The sequence below is a fragment of the Pseudochaenichthys georgianus genome, chromosome 7 (assembly GCF_902827115.2).
Source record: "Pseudochaenichthys georgianus chromosome 7, fPseGeo1.2, whole genome shotgun sequence".
NCBI lineage: Eukaryota > Metazoa > Chordata > Actinopteri > Perciformes > Channichthyidae > Pseudochaenichthys > Pseudochaenichthys georgianus.
In genome coordinates, this window is record NC_047509.1 from 4,950,034 (window position 1) to 4,970,457 (window position 20,424).

Here is a 20,424-nt window from a genome sequence, read left to right on the forward strand (position 1 = left end):
TTGCATCCAATTAAATTAAATACTGCTTTAATGCAAGATATATTTACCAGACTGCCATTTAAAATCGAGACGGCTCACGTGATGGCAGGATGCTTGGTGAAGTCTGGGTCGCAGGCACCTGTCAGCTTACTGGAAATAGGACACACCTGCAACGGGAGCAGCACAGGAAGCACTGAGTAACATCACGGGGCTCAGGCTGTAAGGACTTGCTTTGGAAAGCAGAGGGTCGCCGATTCAAGTCCCGTAAAGGACCAATCAACGGAGACTCGGCTCGTGGGCACCGCGCCAACCCCTTCAATGCTCCCCAGGTGTTGTGTATATAATAGCTGCCACTTAATACTAAGTGGGAGTAGAGTCTAATTTGCCCTGGTGTGTACATGCATGTGACTCTTGGAAGACTATAATAATCATTTGCATTTTCCATTAATTTGCTGCTGTTGTTTTTCCGTCAGCTATGACTGGAGGCTCCACTAGAGGTCACTGTTTTCCATACCAGTATATAGTTGTAAGTACATGATACAAATGATCCACGGTTAACGAGACAGGGCAATAACGGGCTCATTTGTGTTGGCGATGCAGATGTGATGAAAACGGTATTTATTCTGGACATTTCCTCACCTCGAAGTGCATGTTCTGAGCCAGCAGGTTCTTGTACAAAACTTGGTCTTCCAGGGTTCTGTAGCCGTGTCCGACACGTTCAGCTTTCAGCACTTCTACAGCCTAAGCATATCAGGACAGGGGTTAGGAGGCAAAAGGTTATGATCCACGAAGAAAGAAATCCCTCCTTCTTGTTAATGTCAGCAGAATCTGCAGGCTATTTGTAGAAGCAACTGCTGTGGCACGTCTGACCTGTGGCTGCTTATTATGAGAGTGAGACATACTGTAGTTGTACACTAAGGGGGCCGGGGGGCAGCAGCTTCCAATCTCATGCATCCACATTTGAATTGTGTTTGTGTGTCCCTTTGGTGACCAGTGCAATGTATTTTCCAGACACACTAAATCTTCAACTGACCAGCGTCTTGTTTCTTTTGGATCCCTGCCTCCAATAGCCGCTTAACTCATTTCCATTGTGTTCATTGTTTTTGCTTAATTGCAGAGGCACTTAAGTTCTCGTTCGACACGGAGTTCAGTTCAGTAATGTCTCGTTATTGTTGCTCGCTCACCTCCTTCACCACAGACGGCGGGCCCACCTCTCCTGCGTGGACGGTTCTGTGGATTCCACAGCGCACTGCTTCCTGTCAACAAAATCAACCGTGAAGTACGTCAGCAACTAAACATCTGGGTTTCACATCTGCAGTACTCCAGCATCACATTACATGTTTGTGCTAACTTCATTTGTTTCATTATGAAAACATATGTCGCACAACGAGCCCTCTGGTTTGTGCATGAAGATGTTTTCTTCTTTGCGTTCTTAACCTTTGACGCACTGCGTGTCGCGAGCCTAATCTGCAGATATCTTGAGGTCATGCAGTTATGAAGATAACTTTCGATATTGGTGTGTGGACTCTGCTCGTTGAGTTCTGCTTCTTGTTGATTATTGAAGCTTCTTTTCTCTTCCATTCATCGATGCTGCTCGACAGGATTTCAAAACGTCACTAAACTTCACGGTGAAAACACATTTCTGGAGAATTGCACAATATGTATAATATAGTTGGAAAGTAAACATTATGTAATTATGACTCACTTATCCACACCAGATATAACACGGTACTTAAAGGGAACCTACAGAATAACATGATTTATTCATTAAACATAAGAAAAGTAAACACTAAATTATTTAATGAATCACACATATTCCAGTCATTCATAAAAACACACATGCGGACAAAGTAACCAGAATTCAATAAAGTTATAAAAAGTATGTCAATTAAAACAATCGGAAACAATTTAAAACAATACCGATTTTACATATTTAATTTAGTGTGATCACCTGTCAAGCACTTTTTAAGAAAGTTAATGTATAAATTCATGTGTCGCCTAGACGACTCGGACAATCATGTTATCTCGATTTTAATTAACCCTGTGAAGAGTTCTACCCGGTTCTCTTCCATGATTCGGATTTGTTGCTCTCCCTGAGGTTTCTCCCATGTTCCCTTAAACTGTGGGTTTTCTCTGGAAGTTTTTCCTTGTACGATGTGAGGGTCTAAGGACAGAGGGTCTGAGGACAGAGGGTCTGAGGACAGAGGGTCTAAGGGCAGAGGGTGTCATATTTCTCATACTGATATTCTGAACCATCTGTGCTGTTGTATTTGCTGTAAAGTGTCTCTACTGTAGGCTATTTTTATTATATGTGCAGCACTTTGGCTCCACCAAAAATCGTTTATAAATGTGCTATATAAATAAAACTTGATTTGAAGACATTGGCGCACAGTGAGCATGTGTGGCTAGCTGTGATTGGACTGATTTGATCTGTTTATCTGTTTTGTGTTTATCTTAGTTATTGATGTGTGTTTTGTCTTTTTGCACCTTGAGTCTGGAATAAAGATTGGAAACGTATCTCAAGTATGAGTCACTTAGAGGCCAAGGACTCATAAGTCAAGAATTAATTCCGTTTTACTGTCCATCTTTCCCCCTCTACACTATTACGTCAACGCACACATAACACAACTTGTAATAACAGAATAGCAAAGCTAATCACCAGTACCGCCAAGATGTCTATAGGACACTTCCTCCTCTTATATCATGTCTACGGTAATGGCTGAAATAATACAAACTGTCTCTGTGTTGACATCACCTATCCTTTTTCCATATATTTCATTTCAGGTCAGAGTTGTTCCACGCCGTGCACTATAGTGTATTAAGTGATTAATGTAACGCATTCAATCTGACAGCCAAATTGATTTACTACCGAGGTACTCTCTGAATTAATCAATAAATGCTGGCTGAAAACTAAATTGGATTTTTCCTGAGAGCAGTCGGTGCTTAAGAGGAAATTGTTTTTCAGAGTGTTAGGTTTTACTTCAGCTCTGTGTTGGTTACAGATAAAGACATTTATCTGTAACCAACACAGATAAGGGTCATGCTGGTAATAATAAAAAAAATCCAGTGCAAAACAAGTCTGAGAAATGAGATCAGCACATTAGTTGATGGTTGATGGCGTCTACAGCCAAGGACAAGGACAAGGACGTGCACAGGTACGGGCTAATGTTGCCCGAGCAACAGCCCGTTTGCCCTTTTTGGCTGACCTGCCCCGCCCCTTTGGAGAGAGCGAGAGTTTTTGTGGCCGAATCAACATGATAAGCCCACACTTAGTATTGCAGTTTCTCGCTGCGGGAAACACACCTTGTCAGCGCTGTCATCTGTCCCCAATCACGTGACTTTGTTTACAATCTGACAGCTGAAAGGAAAGCCCTCCGAGTCCGGCCTCATATGGCTATGGGGATCATATTACCAAATGCCTGCATGGCTTAGGTGGCCAATCGGAAATGTCCCCGTTTTTAAATATGCTTACATTGATTTGGAGTTTTCTCATGGCAGTTAGAGAATAGGGGACAAACCAGGGGACTTTACTTCCTCTTGACACCGTCGGCTATTTTCTTGATAGCCCTCTTCACTGTCCCGCTTTATTGTAGGATTTCTGCCATGTCTCTACCACTTTAATTTGACCATCTCTGTTATCAAGTTATGGGATACTAAATAAATAATCAGATACCTTACCGTTACTGCGCTCATAAAGAATGATAAGAATAATGCGTATTGAACTTGTTTATTTAATGTAATTAGTTAGAAGCCCTATTCTATCATGTCTGCACAGAAGTTACAATGGTAAAACCACTTAAAACAGAATTGTCCTCAAATTTTCTTTAATAGTTTCCAACATTAGATATTTTAATGAGATATGGACCGCAAAACAAAAAATATGACTGAATAACGAATTTAGCAGTTGCAATGACATTGTGTTTTATTTTATGAACCTTTTACATTAAAAACAAGTTAGAATTTTCAAAAGGCCTTGTGTTTTTTTTCGCCCCTCCAAATGTCTGTGCACGTCCCTGGCCAAGGTAATGTGGTGACTTAAACATTTGAGCTAACATGCTAACCTACACTTTAGCCAAGATTAAAGGGCAAGCCATCCAATAGTGGTCATAGATTTTAGTCTTGACTCTCCGAAAGCGAAACCCATCCTCTCTGTAGCGACAACACACACCTTTACAAAATTCCCTTAGGATTCCTGGAAGTTATTGGAGCATACAACTCAATCATATTCCATTAGCATGCAGCCTGTGGGAACATGAGGTGGACTTTAAAAGGTTTGTACAACCTCATAATAGTGCAATATGCTATTAGTAGAAATGATGCCCACTGGGTTTGATTGCAAGGTAAGCAGCCTCATTATGTATTTACACCGTTTGCAATTTTCTTCCAGTATTCACACTTCAACACATACAAGCACAACACACTCAGCTCTTGTTGATGCAGCAGTTTTTGTTCAGCTCTATTGTTGCTGTTGTTGCTATGGCCTACACCTTATTGTGTTTGACTTATTAGGCTATGAATTAAGTATACCAGACATGCCAAAGGATGAAACCAAAACATATGTAAACTCCCTCGTGTGTAAAACTGTCTTTTAGTATTATGTTGATGTGTTCACACGCTCACCTCGTAGGCCTTCCTGTGCCCTGGATTGGCTTCACAGTTTAGGGACTCGTCACCTGCCAGATCAATGGCAACCACTCCTTCTTTCTGATATTTCTTACACAGCTCCACAATGTCCATGGACCAGCCTGGAGAATTTAAAACACACATATTACTAAACAGTAAAGTCCTGTCAACTAAAAAACATGCAAACGATGAAATGTGATGATTGTCAAAAAATCATGCTACATCCGTTTGCCTCAATCTATATCTATGACGAGCACAAGACATGTGGAAGTAGCTGTGTGTGTCTAAAAGGAATAGTAGACATGTTGGTGTGCTTTTTAGCTTTGTTTCCAAGAGTTAGATGATACATTTGATAGCACTCTCATGTCTATATGGTAAATATGAAGCTACCACCAGATAGCTTAGCTTAGCTTAAATTAGGATGACTTTGCAATTTGTAACAGGGCCAAGCTAGCTACTTCCTACTTGTTCGAGTCGTTCATGCTAAGCTAACTGGTACCTAACAGACATGAGATTTGTATCAGTGTTCTCATTTAACTCTTGGCAGAAAAGTAACTTGGCATATTCCTTTATTTTCTCCTCTCACATCTTGGCTTTGATTACATGTATGAAAACATTACTTTTACAAAACCAAAACGTTTCATACATCCAAGATCACCATACACTTGATGTAGATTAGTTTGCAGTATATGAAAGATAGCCTACTGTTTCAGCACCTACTTGGCGCCATACATTAATGCTATAGCTTAAACAATCATCCTAAAATAGCACTTCTCATCAGCAGTATAATACCACAATCAGATATCCTCAATACGTTCAGGAAGTCTGGTACATAAAGATGTAATCGGTCCCTGTGGGATAATATTACAACATGTTTTTGCAAGAGCTGTAATGTGAAAAACAGAATGGCAGATATTAACTGCACTTGGCTGCTGGGCTACACAGGAAACAGCTGCATAAATGGAGCAGAACACATTTGTATACACATATTTTAAATATTTGTACTGTAATCTGTCATGTTACTTGTTTTTATATAACTTGCTTTCATTATTTAGTTAAATGTTTCTCCAATTAGGTCCATGCTATGAACCAATACCCAAAAGACAATTCCTTATATGTGAAAACCTATTTGGCAACCAACCAGATTCTGATTTGCAACAGACTTGTGCCTACAGCCCCTTCTTGCGTTACAACAGTTACTTTAACTTGTGCAGCTTAAAGACTGCAGAAAGTATTTTGGCACTGCTGTTGTCATGTTGGACCAACACTATTAGCAACCACTTAATACTGTATATGCACTGTCCAATGTCATCTGCAGAACATTGACTTCTCATTAGCTAGGGTTAGTATTTTCAGTCTTTTGATCTTTGGTTCGCAACTTTAGTCCAGATTTAAATATATCAACAACAACTATAGGTTGTCAACAAATTGCATCCTGATTTATTCTCTAATGCCACCAACCATTTGAAAATCTTTTTCTTTAACATAAATATCTTGAGAACTATTGAATGGACTGCTATGATACATAGTAGAGACATTCATAGTCCCCAGAGGATATATCCTAAAAACTTGGTGATCGCCCGACATTTCATCTAGCGCCACTATCAAGGCAAAGTTATAAATTGTCATTTTTTTTCAAATAAATACCCGCAATAGTAATTAAATGACCGTCTGTATTTTTTGTTAACGCTAATTAGCAAGTGCTAGAATGCTAACACGCTAAACTTAGTTAGTAAACATGTAAATTAAACCAGCTTCAAATCCACATGTTAGCTTTATCATTTTGAGCATATTGCTTTTTGTGTCTTTCTGTGTTGCTCTCACTCGTTATCTAACAACAACAGCTTAGAGACAGCGCAGAAGACGGTACATTAGGAGCCTTATCTCACAAAGATGTTTGGGCAGACAGGCAACAGTTCATTACTTGGCATGTGGCGCATGCAGCATAGAATGGACCTGGCTTTGATATTGAAGGCCAGCTCCCCGTCACTGAGGCCCTCGTTGACCAGGTGCACCACCTCGTCCGGGCTCAGGTCCCCTCTGAGTGGAGGAAACAATGACTGTGATTTATGTGCAATATACATATACATATTATAATGTATTTGTACAGGATGCGATCTCTTAGTTAGACAACTCAACTACTGTAAGACAATCTGTCATAACTGTGCAATATATACTTTTATTTGTGCTACTGTTATCTGGATGCCATCGCACTTGCTACACTTTAAATACTGTTACTGTACTTATAGTGGTCCACCTGGACGTGTACTTTTGTAAATTATCATTCGTAATTTTTATCTTCAATACTTTATGCATATCTCTTATTTAACATTGTGCCACTTTACTTTTGCTGTAACAATGTACATTTCCCCTCTGTGTGACTACTAGAGGATCTGATTCTGAGTTAAGCTTAATATATCCCTGCCTAAAACAATTAAAAGTTACAGAAATGACTTACTCTTCCTGGTTCCATGGTATGGGATCCACTTTTGTGTTAGCCAGAAAATGTGGGCTGTATCTGACCTCCACATAAATCACCCCCTCCTTGGCTTTGTCTTCAACGAACTCATAGGCGATCCTCTTTATGGCCTCTCGGTCTCCACTGGAAAAAACAACAACATATGAATGACATTGACCTTTGGCTCTGATTATAAAGCCATGTTGGGTAAACTCCCGTATTATATCTGCTCTCTGATAACACACAGAGTTGCAACAGCTATTGTCTGAGATCGCATGATGTAGTGTTGTTACATGTGCCAAGAGCAAGGACTGTCTTAGGTAAGAGCTTTTATCTGCGCAGCTCCACTTGCTCGGAACAGTCTTCAGCAAGAATTGAAACTGAGCAATCTCATTCCTCAGCATGTTTTTAAAGCTAGGCTAAGTGAAATGCTTTTTGATACCATGGGTACTTGTAAACGTCGATAACTATGTAAATGTAGTCTGTAAATATAATGTCCTTTATTGTTTTATGTTTGTTTTATGTTTCATGTGGAACCTATATGCTGCAGGTCTCCCTTGAAAAAGAGATCTATGAACTCAAGGGCCCAATCTGGTTAAATAAAGGTTTGAAATTAAATGAAATCTGTTCTCTTAGATCAGGGGTGTCAAACTCAAGGCCCGGGGGCCAAATCCGGCCCTCGACTTCATTTCATGTGGCCCCACAAGAGCTTGCAAAGAATATAATATGTTTATTATACGGTTACATGGCGATTTACAGAAGCACGTTGCCCATAAACTACATGTCCCACAATGCATCTCAAATTTGACTTTTTTCTCTGAATTTGACTTTTCTTTTTAAATCATTTTGTGACTTCTCACTGAAGAGACTTGCAATTGTTTGCCCTAGACTTTCAGACGTAGTTAATTATGAAGTTATTACCCTATCCGATAATAATCCAATGTAGGGGCAATAATGTAATATAATACATTATTTGATGTATATTATCTATTTATATATGTATTTTTATATAGTCTTTAAGTTACAACCGGCCCTTTGAGTGCAACCATAATGCTGATGTGGCCCGCGATGAAATTGAGTTTGACACCCCTGTCTTAGATGTACAAATAATACACAGCTAATTCATCATATTAACTATGATAGCTTTTAAATCTAGCAGTATAATAATTAACAGTCACTGATATCATAGCATTAATTTCATTTAACTACCTCCTACACATAATGTGCACCATCTTTCAAATAGTTATAACTCACTAATAGTGAGTTATACTTATACTTATATAAGTATACTTATATAAGTATATAACTTATACTGTTTCATGGGACTAATGTAAAACTATTTTCCACATACACTTAAGGATTTAAAGAGGTAGCGGGGAAAAGTGAAATACTGTATGCAACTGATTGGAGAATTGTTTTTGCTAAATGGAGGTTAGTGTGACTTTAAGAAGAGTAGGATTTATTAAATGTATTCAGCTTCCCTTCTGACAAACACTTCAAATTGCATCAGAAAGGCAGCATCAGTTTGTGCCACAGGTCATAAAGGATTGATTGGCCATTACAACACAGCAAAGTAAAATGTGTCATATAAAGTTAGCCTTGCCAACCGTTATACTAATCGATGCATTTGCAAGAATGTTGTTGAATGGGCGGTGGTGGCGAAGTCGATAGGGACTTGGCTTGGCAGGAAGGTGGTCACCAGTTGGAAGGTCACCAGTTCAAGTCACCAGTTCAAGTCCCGGCAAGACCAAGTGCTACCGAGGTGTCCCTGAGCAAGGCACCGTTCCCTACACTGCTCCCCGGGCGCTGTTCAAAATGGCTGCCCACTGCTCCTAACACTAGGATGGGTCAAATGCAGAGAAACAATTTCCCCACGGGGATTAATAAAGTATATCAAAATCAAAATAAAAAAAAATAAAAAATCAAATGTTTGTAAGAACTGCAACGATTGGTTAATTCATTGCTCGGTCAGGAAACTAACCAGAACATATTTTAACAACATCAGAATTGGGTTCATTGCCAAGTAGGTCGACTCTACACATATGAGGTGCTTGCTATGGTTTAGAGCACATGTGTCAAACTCAAGGCCCTGGGGCCAAATCAGGCCCTTGGTGGATTTAATTTCGGCCCGCAGGATAATTTCTAAATACTATTAGATCTGGCCCGCCGGTATATTGCACGCACACCTTCAGTCAATCCTGAGGGGTTCCTCCGCTCAGAGCCTGAGCCCAAACATCGATGACCTTGCACCCAAGATGAAATGCCAAGTATCTGCTTGAGCTAGCATCAGAGCAGCACACTGAGTTTACATGGATGTTTACTTTGTCTTTCACGACAACAGGGCATGTTTGTTTTGTTCTTTGAGGGGAATAGTTTTTTTGAAGCTGTTGTTGGCCTGTGGAAAAATGTAATCATAAGAAATGACTCCGGAAAAGCTGCAGATAGATCCATAAGAAATGAATGCAACTGATTATTTAATGTTGTTTTTATAGGCAATAATCTAAGCTTTGTTAGTTCCAGGTTTAATATGTGCAATAAATTTAGCTATAAACATTGAACCAGTCCGGCCCTCGACTAGTACCAATTTTTTTATTTTGGCCCACTGTGTATTTGAGTTTGACGCCCCTGGTTTAAATGGTGCATTAATAGACAAAGAAAAAGGGAAAAGTTTTAGTAAAAGGAGCAAAAATAGAGCAATTATATAACCATTTTGATGACTATTATATCAGATAAAAACTAAAGCGAATATCCACATAAATATAACAAAAGATATAAAAAAATACTATAATTAAAAGTGGAGAGCTGTGCAGAATTAAAAACAAAAAAGACATAGCGTTTTTTCAGGCGCCCTTCCTCGCCACAAACATTTTCATTCAAACCGTACCCTTGTAATTTTCAAAATGTTCAGCTGCAATATTTTTTGTTTGTCTTGCCGGCATGATTGTACCAGATGACAATACACTTTAGTGTTGCGACAATAATAGAAAGAACACAGCTCCATGTCACCCTTTCCTTTCCCACATCACATGACGCACAACACAGCTTCCAGCATTCACACAGAATGCATTTTGTTCTCCAGCATCCTCTCCTTAACCCCCCGCACACACATCAGCCACTGAGCTTATACAACAATTCTGCATGCGCTAAACTCAGCTAGCATGTTCCCAATGTTGTTGGACACAGGGCTTTCAAGAGCCTCGATACAAGAGGGGCCATTCAGCAGAATTGCGCGCTGCAGCCCGGCCTCTACAGACCGCCATTGTTGGTCGCTTTTTTGTGTCTTTATTTGGTCTTTTCTTAACAGTTCAGCAGCCCTGTCACTGGACGACTAAATATAAGACTCTCCTCTCCTCTTAGTTTGGTTGCCAGGGTGTCACTTGATCTCGATAATGATGTGTTCCTGTTCCGCATGTCTGGCATTTAAAATCCACTCCGCTTTTAACCCTTCAAATGCATCATAACGCAGATAATATAACTGTGCATGTGTGTTGATTGCTGCCTGGACATTTACCCTCACACAGGTGGTGGAGAAACATTCCTGCAACACTAACAAAGTGAACCCTGACTCTTGAACACTTCCAATCTGGCACTTTGCACTCCCCGTCACCTGTTCAGCAAGAAAACACCGTTGGCAATAATTAAACTGCCTCTTAAACGGAGTCATTGAATGAAACATGTCAGCACTTACGCAACCACGTGCATGTACGCTGCAAACTTCCCCAGGAACTTCGTGAGGGTGGCCGGCTCTTCAAGGATAATAATCTGCGTCATCTCCTCCTTGGTGTTTGCTGGCAGATGGATGCCGCGTCTCCTGGAGAAAAGTGAGGGGGGAAATTAAACAGTTCAGGGACAGTTTTGACATTTAAAGATGTATTTAAATGTAACCCAAAATCGACAAACTCTTAAAGGGGCCCTATTTTTCTCATTTTCATTTTCAGGTTCATATTAGTATTTGGTGTCTCTACTGTGACAAGTCTCCATGCTTTAATGTTCAAAAAGCTCTTTATTTTTCTCATACTGCCTGTGCTGAAGCACTTCTTTTCACCTTCTGTCTGAAACCAGAGCCCAGTCTGCTCCGATTGATTAGCTGGTTATTTAGTTAGCTCTGTTGTGATTGGTCAACCACTTAGAGATGTTCCGCCCCTTAGCTTATCACGTTCAATGTGTCGGAGCGCTAGCCAATAGGAGCGAAAGTGTTACGTAGTGACGTCACTATGTTCAGGAAGTAAACAAAGGAGTCAAATGGAGGTGTTTCAGGCAGTCGCACCATTTACATGCAGTTAGTTTACACACTACAAGAAAAGGGAAAACCCCAAAAGAGCGTAAAAGGGCCCCTTTAAAGTTGAACAGTGGGTTGCTGTTGTGTGATGTTTTGAAGCTTTTGTAGTTAAAGCTGCTCAAAACAATATCTGTTACACACAGAGAATCTTTACCCAATGTATCCTGTATTATCCCTTTAGCACTTTAGCATTTTTAGCTCATCAATTTGACTTTTATGGGCACTTGCAGTTTTAATTTCCTATTGCTTATTGGCTCGAGCATTATACCTCTAAAATGCCAGTATGTCTATAAGCTGGTGCTCTATAGTTACCTTATCCATTATTAATATTTATAAATACTGTATTCAACCAAACGGGTGGAGTAGCTTTTCAAACTTCATAAAGGAACAATTATATTTTCTTAATAACTCACTTGGCAACATCGAGAATGGTCTGCACCCGGATGGCTCCATCGAGGTGCACATGAAGCTCAACCTGTCGAGGAGGAAGATAAACCAAAATGTTTTATTAACCTGTCAATCAAAAGTAGTTCTACAGATCAGAGGGAAAAAACTGAGCAAAAGTTCCTTGATGGTGGGGTTGCAATTATTCAGTCTTTTAGCTGCCACCCATTGTGAATGCAGCGACATGACTGATCAGCGAGTGGTTCGAGGCAAGAGAAGGGTTAAACTAGTTGAATGTTCTGGCTCTCCTTCAAGCGTCGAGAGCTCTGATTTATTCAGACAGATGACAGATATATTTACGCTTCTCCTCTGAAGTCTTATTTGTGTACATCAGTCAGGGTGTGGTCAAACTGAAACGAAATCTGACAGCAGATATTGAATTCATATTTTGTGTTTGGAAAGAAGAAAATAAAATGAGTGTGGTTGTGAATAAGAAGCAGCTTGTTCTCTTCTGCTTCAGCAAGACTTTATTTGGGATAGTGATTTAGTACGGCCAACTTCAAGGCCCTTGTTTTTTCACTAATAACTTTTGACTGAGTGATCCAACATGGATGAACAACTGAATGTTAAGACAAAATTCAACATTAGTTAAAATATCAGTAAACATGTTGGATCCATAGAGATTAAAAAAAGAGCAGTCAATGATAAATAAATGACTACATCTTAAAGTCAAAACAATAACGACAACTAAAACATGAACAAAATCCTGTTAGAAATACGTCAGTCATCAGCTTTTCAATATTTCTCGTGCGTGCCACTACAACAATTAATAATTATTCAAATGGAATTAATCAGCTCAGCCTTCAAGCCCACAAATGTGAATATTTGCTGTTGGTGTTAATATTTGCTGTTGTCAGTTTGGTATTATTATAAATTGAGTATCTTTCCACTTTAGTTGAAAACAAAACATTTAAAGGCACTACCTTGGATATGAGGAGATACATTGCAAATAGAAGGTCCTTTTCCCACTCATACAATGTGAGTCACAAATTATTCATTAAAGGGGGCCTATCATGCAAAATGCACCTTTGTACGTCTTTTATACATGAATGTGTCCCCGGTGTGTCAGGGAACTCACCAAGTGTCAGAAAACACAACCCTCTCTCTTTTCCTCCGTACCCAAATCTCTAGAAACGGGGCTTTAACGGATCTGATCCAGACTTGAAAATAGTCTGACGTCAGTGACGAGGAGTTCCGCCTATATGGCCAACTCTCCACCAATCAGGGGAATGAGAGGTTGCCCTGGCATGGTAACAGCATGGCAACAGCATGGCAACAGCATGGTAACAGCATGGCAACAGCATGGCAACAGCATGGTAACAGCATGGCAACAGCATGGCAACAGCATGGTAACAGCATGGTAACATGCCGCTCGTAACTCGGCCCCCTCCTTTGCAGGGGGGCGTGGTCAGCTGCAGCGCATGCAAAGACAGGGTGGAGGAGAGCGAAATGAGGCATGGCTAAAATGCATGATCTGTTTGGTATTTTGAAAAAGAAAACGTATAAATATACCTTATATAGATATGGCCCTACAATATATTATTCAAATATGGCATGATAGGTCTCCTTTAAGTAATCAAGAAAATATGCTGAAATAAGCCGTTAATATATAATTAAATAAACGATGAGTGTGACCAACTGCTATTTTATCATGCTTCCTTATCTCACTGCTCATAGAGAAAGCAAAAGCATGCTTGTGGTACATCCGTGTCCAACTGTGTGGTAAAAGACTAGGAAAGATCTTGAGATAAAATGTTTACACCATAGAGATATGTTAGCAGCTTGAGCCTCTATGTTGCTTACATCTATTTTCTTCCCTTAAAAGCCTGATGTGATGAGACCGTTTGCAGATGGTTAACCCATAAACAACACCAGGATACTCTTTCAGTACACACTGCACTTCCTGCAGCACAATGTGGTGATTTATATAAGTAATTGCATACTAATGACATTGTTCATGTATAGTTAATGAGAATCACCGCACCAAATTACAGTTGTAACTCAACCAATAAAACCTTTTGCCTTCGACCAGAATCCGTTTTTATTTAAGTTTTGTATTTGTGAAAATGTATAGAATCAGAAGCTTATTGCAACCAGACAATATTACAAAAGAAAGTGGCACACATATTGTAGTTTAGGTTTCTCAATTGTGAGGGTTTTGACACTTTTGTTTCCTTATCTGATCCAGTTGTATATCACTGTAAACCTACAACAGATATTTGACCAAAGCAAATAGTTGATTGATTGATTGAAGGAAAATAAAACAAACTATTTTCATTATTGATTTATCTTCCAGGTCATTTTTCTTAACAAATAAAAATATGCACAGGTTTTTCCTGCAATTATTGATGTCATTTTGGAGAAACCACCTCGAGTGCGCTAGAATTTGAAAGAACACAACCGGAAAAATTCTGCCTCTTCCTTCAGACTTCCTCACAGAGCCCCTTCTCCAACACACACGAACGCGCACATGACCAATGAGGGCACGAGATAAATGTGTGCACAGATGGAAGGCTGACAGGCAGGTAGGCCATCCAGTTACTTTAGCCGGGTCGGCTAAAATGATTGGTCGTGCTTTTTCCAGCGCTACAATTTTTTTAATGTATTTATTTATTTATTGTCAAAGCATTTAATGTATTCATTGCTATCGGGATGTTAAGAGCATTCCATGGAATATAACAAAAAGTGTTTCTGAAATAAATTACATACCCCACCTTTAAACACTACTAGAAAGTAATGATTGGTTACTGTATCCTATCAATTCCATTTATAAGCACACACTGTCATTTTTACTTTAGTAAGTGTATGAATGAAGCACGGATATCATACAGTAGGCCTATAATTTGCACAAAGCAAATGCATATTTAATGAGACTATCTCTGCAAGCAGTCTCCACAGACCCGTGGCCTCTCCTTTAATGATTCATGATCTCTCTCACACACACACACACACACACACACACACACACACACACACACACACACACACACACACACACACACACACACACACACACACACACACCACACACACACACACACACACACACACACACACACACACACACACACACACACACACACACACACACACACACACACACACACACACACACACACACACACACACACACACACACACACACACACACACACACACACACACACACACACACGTGGAAACAGAGCTCACTTCACTCTTTTTAGTGGATTCGTCATTTCCTGTCTCTTATCGGCTGTCAGCTCCTGGTGCACCAGGTGCCTGCTCAGTCAGCACTCCAAAGGTTACACTGAACACTGAGTTTACATTTCACACAGGAGTGCTTAATGTGCTTATGCAACTAGCTGTAAACAAAAGGGGCATTTCACTTCAAGGCATTGTTATGAAAGCCAGTTGTCTCTATACCAGCCAATACAATAACTACCATAAAGAATTCAAGCACAGATAATGCGGTGATAATGTGTTTCTGTATGTGTTTGTATTGCAGTGTGAATAAACTCTCATGAATTAAAAGGAATTCCCACACGCTTGTATTACGCTAATGCAGAAGACCAGGTGTTAAGAAGCCGGATCCAAGTTCACAAAATCAGCCTTATTTATTTGCTCCATGGCAAACATTGTATATATATATAGACCAAAAATGATAACGGTGTGTCGACTTGCACAATGAAAAGAAAAACACTTATAAAAGCGTTTTTCAGTCATCACAGTGTCTGTGTGTTGCGTGTAAAGCCGGTAGTCACATGTCAAACTGCAAGCTTCCGTGTTTTATTCACAAACAGAAAGCTCTATATGGCCCTACAGTATGTATTTTTGTTAAATCTCAAATTAGTTTTTTTAACGTTTCAAAGCATTTTCTTGTCATTCTTTCATTCATGAGCACTCAAACAGAGATTACGGGAATCAAAACGTGCGTCAACCCAGGAAAAAGTACGCCCTTATATAACAAATACCTTTACATGTCAACCATTAATGCTGTCACTGTTGTTCCATCTGCTGATAACGTACCTTTGGCTTGTTGAATACATCTTCCTGAGATTCGGCCATCGTACAGAGCCTGCTGCCGGAGAGTCTGCTGGAGCACAGAGAGCTGAAGCCTGCAGCAGCTCGTCTGGCTATTATATGCATGACTCCTGGACACGCCTTTCACGTTTTTCAAACAGCAACAACGAAAAAGCCGCAACGGAGAAACCCGGAGTCTGTTGAACATGAAGCTGCAGGTTCACGGTGTTTTGATCAACACATGTTTGTAGTCTGCAGCAGGTGGACGGATTAATGGCCCTGTATGGCAGCAGCTTTGCAACCATGTGATGAGAGCTTTACAGTCGAGCTAATTAATTATGTCAACAAGAAACAAACGTAAAGTGTATGTATGTAAAGTATAGGCTAAAAAAAGTAACTGTCATTAGATTGGATTTAGTTGAATGGTCCAAAAGTGAGCAATTGTTTTGTTATAGCAGCATAGGCATTGCACATACATTCATATTATAACAAATATGAAAACATATACAGTGATTATAGAAACAGTAGAAAGATATACATCTATTAGAAACGTCAATAAAGGTAGAACAAGCTGAAATAGACCTACACATAAACATAGTAAATAATATACATTGCATAATTTCATCATGTTACATTATTCTTTCACACACACATACGGGTATTGGGCCGAGGGCGACACCGTACTTCCGGTATCCGCCATTTCACGCGAGGTGCAAGCAGAATATCATAGTCTATTGCCTTAATCAATATCTAGTCAACTCTAAAATACCACATATATGCAATGGCATGATAATATTATTGTGACAAGTGGGGTATTCACCTGGTGTTTCCAGAAATTAGACGTAGATGCAGCCAAAATCGCCGAAGTCCACTTTCAAGGTTAGTTTTTCCATCGGGCAATCGGACAACCAACACAGCTCTAGTTTACGCTGGTAACGACCTAGAGCACACCCCTCAAGTCCAGAGATGTAATCCGAAGACATGCAGCGATTTCTTCGGTCGTTAATTCAGAAAAAAAAAACTAGTGCGCTCTGCCTGGCTACGTTAGCTAGCTGTTTATATTTGCACTTCCAGGATATTTGCACCTCCAGGAAAATGGCGTATTTATATATATATATATATATGGTGCGCGTTGCATTGTGGGTAGCTCGTGACGTCACTGTGTGTGAAAGAATATAATAATTATGATTCATGTGTAGAACTCGATGCCAGTTATAGCAAAGAAATTATATATTTACTACACACGTCAATCCAATTATAATCACATATGCTTAAGCATAAGGCCTATGCTCATTATATCACAGCCAAGCGGCAAACTCTGGGGAACAGCCGGGAAGCCAATACGGAAGTGCCACACACTGCAGTTCATACATGGGCCGCTAGGGACTGGCTGCAGAAAGGAGCAATTTCCATAGACCCCCATGTTAAAATGCCCAACTTTACAGCAGAAAAAAACATGTTTCTACCCATGGATGCAATAAATATTATAATGAATATAGTTAGGTTCCACCTTCATGATTATGGATCTGTGAGTGAATTGTTTTCTAACACGACCCTTTTATTTATATTAGGTCTTAAAGTGTGTGCATCAATTAGGGCGTGGTCACATTGAGTGATGGCTCTGTCAAGTGACTGCTGCTGCTAGCTTCTCGTCTCTCCGCTAGCAGCTCCGTGAAGCTACAGGGACTCTGCCTGCTCAGCTCATCCAAGGAACACAACTTGAAGCCGGCCGTGGTTGTTTGTTCTTCATGCTTATATATCGGACTATTGTGACACGCTCTGCGGTTAAAACAGACGGTGCCTGCATGCGGTTTTGCGGTAAGTGAAAATCGAGTTAATGATTTTAATCGGCTACGTAATGGTCCGTGTACGTTTTGTTTTCGTTTGAACCAAAAGCCAAAAAACGAAAATACCAGCCTTTTTTAGTTTTTATAACGGAAAAACGGAAAACCAAAGCCGTTTCCCGTTTGTGTTGTCTGAATCAAAAGACGGATAACGAGAAAACCTAATACAAAAAGTCTGTACGTTTTGTTAGTTTGATTTTTCGTTAGAACCAAAAAAACGAAAATACCAGCCTTTTTTCGTTTTAAATCAAAAACGAAAAAACGTGAAACCAAAGCTGTTTTCCTGTTTATGTTGTCTGAATCAAAAAATGGATAACAAGAAGACCTAATAAAAAAACGGTGTGATTTTGGTTTTTGATAACAACTTCATTCAATTTTCCGTTTTGTATTGAAGAATGAAGAAAAGCAGTCCGGTGGACCGGAAGTTTAAGAACATATTTCAAAATAAAAGAGAGGAGGATATAATGGCAATGCTGTAAAGACCCAGAAGTCTGACGACCCTTGGCCCCCCTGCTTCCGGCACCCATGCTGACGAGGATACGTTTATTTCTGCATTCACATGCAGATATGCGTTTATAGAGATGAATAAATATATATATATTTATAAGCTCTGTGCATAACTTTATTTCGCTGACTTCCGGTTTGTACTGTGTCGGCAAATCCAGTGTCCAGCTTGTCGCTGTGTGACAACCATTGAACTACGTCATGTTTGTTGCATACCTGTAAGACAGGGGTGTCAAACTCAAGGCCCGGGGCCCAAATCCGGCCCGCGACTTCATTTTATGTGGCCCTGCAAGAGCTTGCAAAGAATATAATACGTTTATTATACGGTTACATGCCGCTTTACAGAAGCACGTTGCCAATAAACTACATGTCCCACAATGCATCTCATTTTGTGATATGCGCACTGAAGAGACTTGCAATTATTTGTCCTAGACTTTTGCTTTCAGATGTAGTTAATTATGAAGTTATTACCCTATCCGATAATAATCCAATGCAGAGGCAATAATGTAATATAATACATTATTTCATATATATATATTTATATAGTCTTAAAGTTACAACCGGCCCTTTGAGTGCAACCATAATGCTAATGTGGCCCGCGATGAAATTGAGTGTGACACCCCTGCTGTTTTGATTTACCTGTGACAAATGTCACCGATGTGAACAGAACTGTCACCCTACTGTCACCTGCACCCAGCAGCAAGCGGGAGAACAATATATCATACAGTCGACCCCTAAAACAGTTCACACAGTAAATGGAACAGTTGTTAAGCATTATTTTGTCCAACTAGTCTCTACATTATGAATTTGATGTTTGTCTAAACTGCTAAGAAGCTGACAGCTGAGTTAGAACAGAAAGACATGCAGGCCATAATCACTAGACGCTCAAAAGAGTGTGTGTAAGGGTTACATGAACTGAACTGAAACACTGTCCATTAGCTGATTAATAAACAAGACATTCAAGTCAAAGTTTTAGGCATTTTCATGTGTAGCACGCTGTAAATATGGACTATGAATGAACACGTGCAATGTGGAAACACACACATAGGTTTATTCTCAATACTCATAACAGTATCAGACACAATGACTTTACTGAGAGTGAAGATGACATGAACATATAGTTACTGTATGGTACTGAAGACAAAATACAGTATATTGCATTTACCTCTTCCTCTCACTCTCTCTCCGATATTGGCCTCCATTGTTGTGCACATAACTCTTGACCTCAAGAGACTTTAAGATGATAGTTTGGATTGTTTGAAATGGGGCTGAGGTTCTTATCCAGTCAGTGTATAACCTCCAGAAGACAGCGGTCGGCACGACCCCAGTTAGTAGGAGAGACAGGAGTACCAGCACAGCAGCCAAACCTAATCCAGCAGCAATCCACCCAAAAATGAAGGCCCACCTGAAAAAAATCGCTATATTTAGCATTAAATAACGTACACTTAAACTGATATAGCTTTTTTGGGTGAATAAAATAAATGTTGCTTCTGCCCACGTCCTCAGCAGTACATGGCTATGCTCCTATATGTTTCTCCACTGGTCTACTGTAGGTAATACACTGATTATGGATATATACTACCCCACTTCAAAAGACCAGAACTATCCCCTTAAGGGCAGCTGTTGATGTTCACAACAACAAAAAACGCATGCAGATGGTTGTAGTCTGTAGCCAGACAGTGGTAGATCTGGCCGTGGTGGAGCACGGTGGTGGAGCATAGTGGTGGGCAGCAGTGTGACTTCTAGCTGTCATGGTGATGTTCATATGGGACTGCCAGCTTGAACTTTACCGAGAGCAGAGTCCACTAGTGGCACCTCACAGGGATACCTATGGTGCAGAAGCAGCGGTGAAGTCCTTGTAGATCCCTGGCACTTTGAGGGCAGACAGATCCAGCAGCTCTCAGCTCTCAGAGACATCAACACATCAACTATTCTGTGTGCATAGCTTACTTTCCCATAACTACTAATCTCTCACTTTACTCTCTCTGACATTGTTCTCTGCTTTGGATTTGTGGACATCCCAGCCATGTTCTCTTCCGGGCCTGGTTTTACACACTGTGGGTTTAAGCAAGATATAGAAATGATGAGACATGATGAGTGTGTAGTGTTAGCATTTGAATTACAATGACATTATTCTCAGACTTGCCATAGTTCTTGGTTTGTACCACTGCTGCTCTGTACAGCTGAGTACTGGGGACCCACTGGGGACCCACTGGGAGTCATGTGACTGCTCAACGGGGGTCCAGTCTTTCAGCCCCACCTGTAAGAAGAGAAACAAAATAAATACGTAT

The 20,424-nt window shown here is 40.1% G+C and overlaps 1 protein-coding gene across 1 annotated transcript in view; it reads right to left on the reverse strand.

Moving 5' to 3' along the window:
- ada (adenosine deaminase) overlaps window positions 1–15,911 on the reverse strand; it is a 333,413-nt gene extending 317,502 nt beyond the window's left edge. Inside the window, exons 1-9 of the mRNA XM_034086173.2 lie at window positions 15,792–15,911; window positions 11,753–11,814; window positions 10,749–10,871; window positions 7,061–7,204; window positions 6,527–6,642; window positions 4,600–4,724; window positions 1,164–1,235; window positions 619–720; window positions 77–146 (exon numbers count right to left, since the gene is read on the reverse strand). Coding sequence (XP_033942064.2) covers window positions 77–146; window positions 619–720; window positions 1,164–1,235; window positions 4,600–4,724; window positions 6,527–6,642; window positions 7,061–7,204; window positions 10,749–10,871; window positions 11,753–11,814; window positions 15,792–15,911 — 934 coding nt within the window. The remainder of the gene's footprint in view (window positions 1–76; window positions 147–618; window positions 721–1,163; window positions 1,236–4,599; window positions 4,725–6,526; window positions 6,643–7,060; window positions 7,205–10,748; window positions 10,872–11,752; window positions 11,815–15,791) is intronic.
- Between the last annotated feature and the right edge of the window lie 4,513 nt (window positions 15,912–20,424).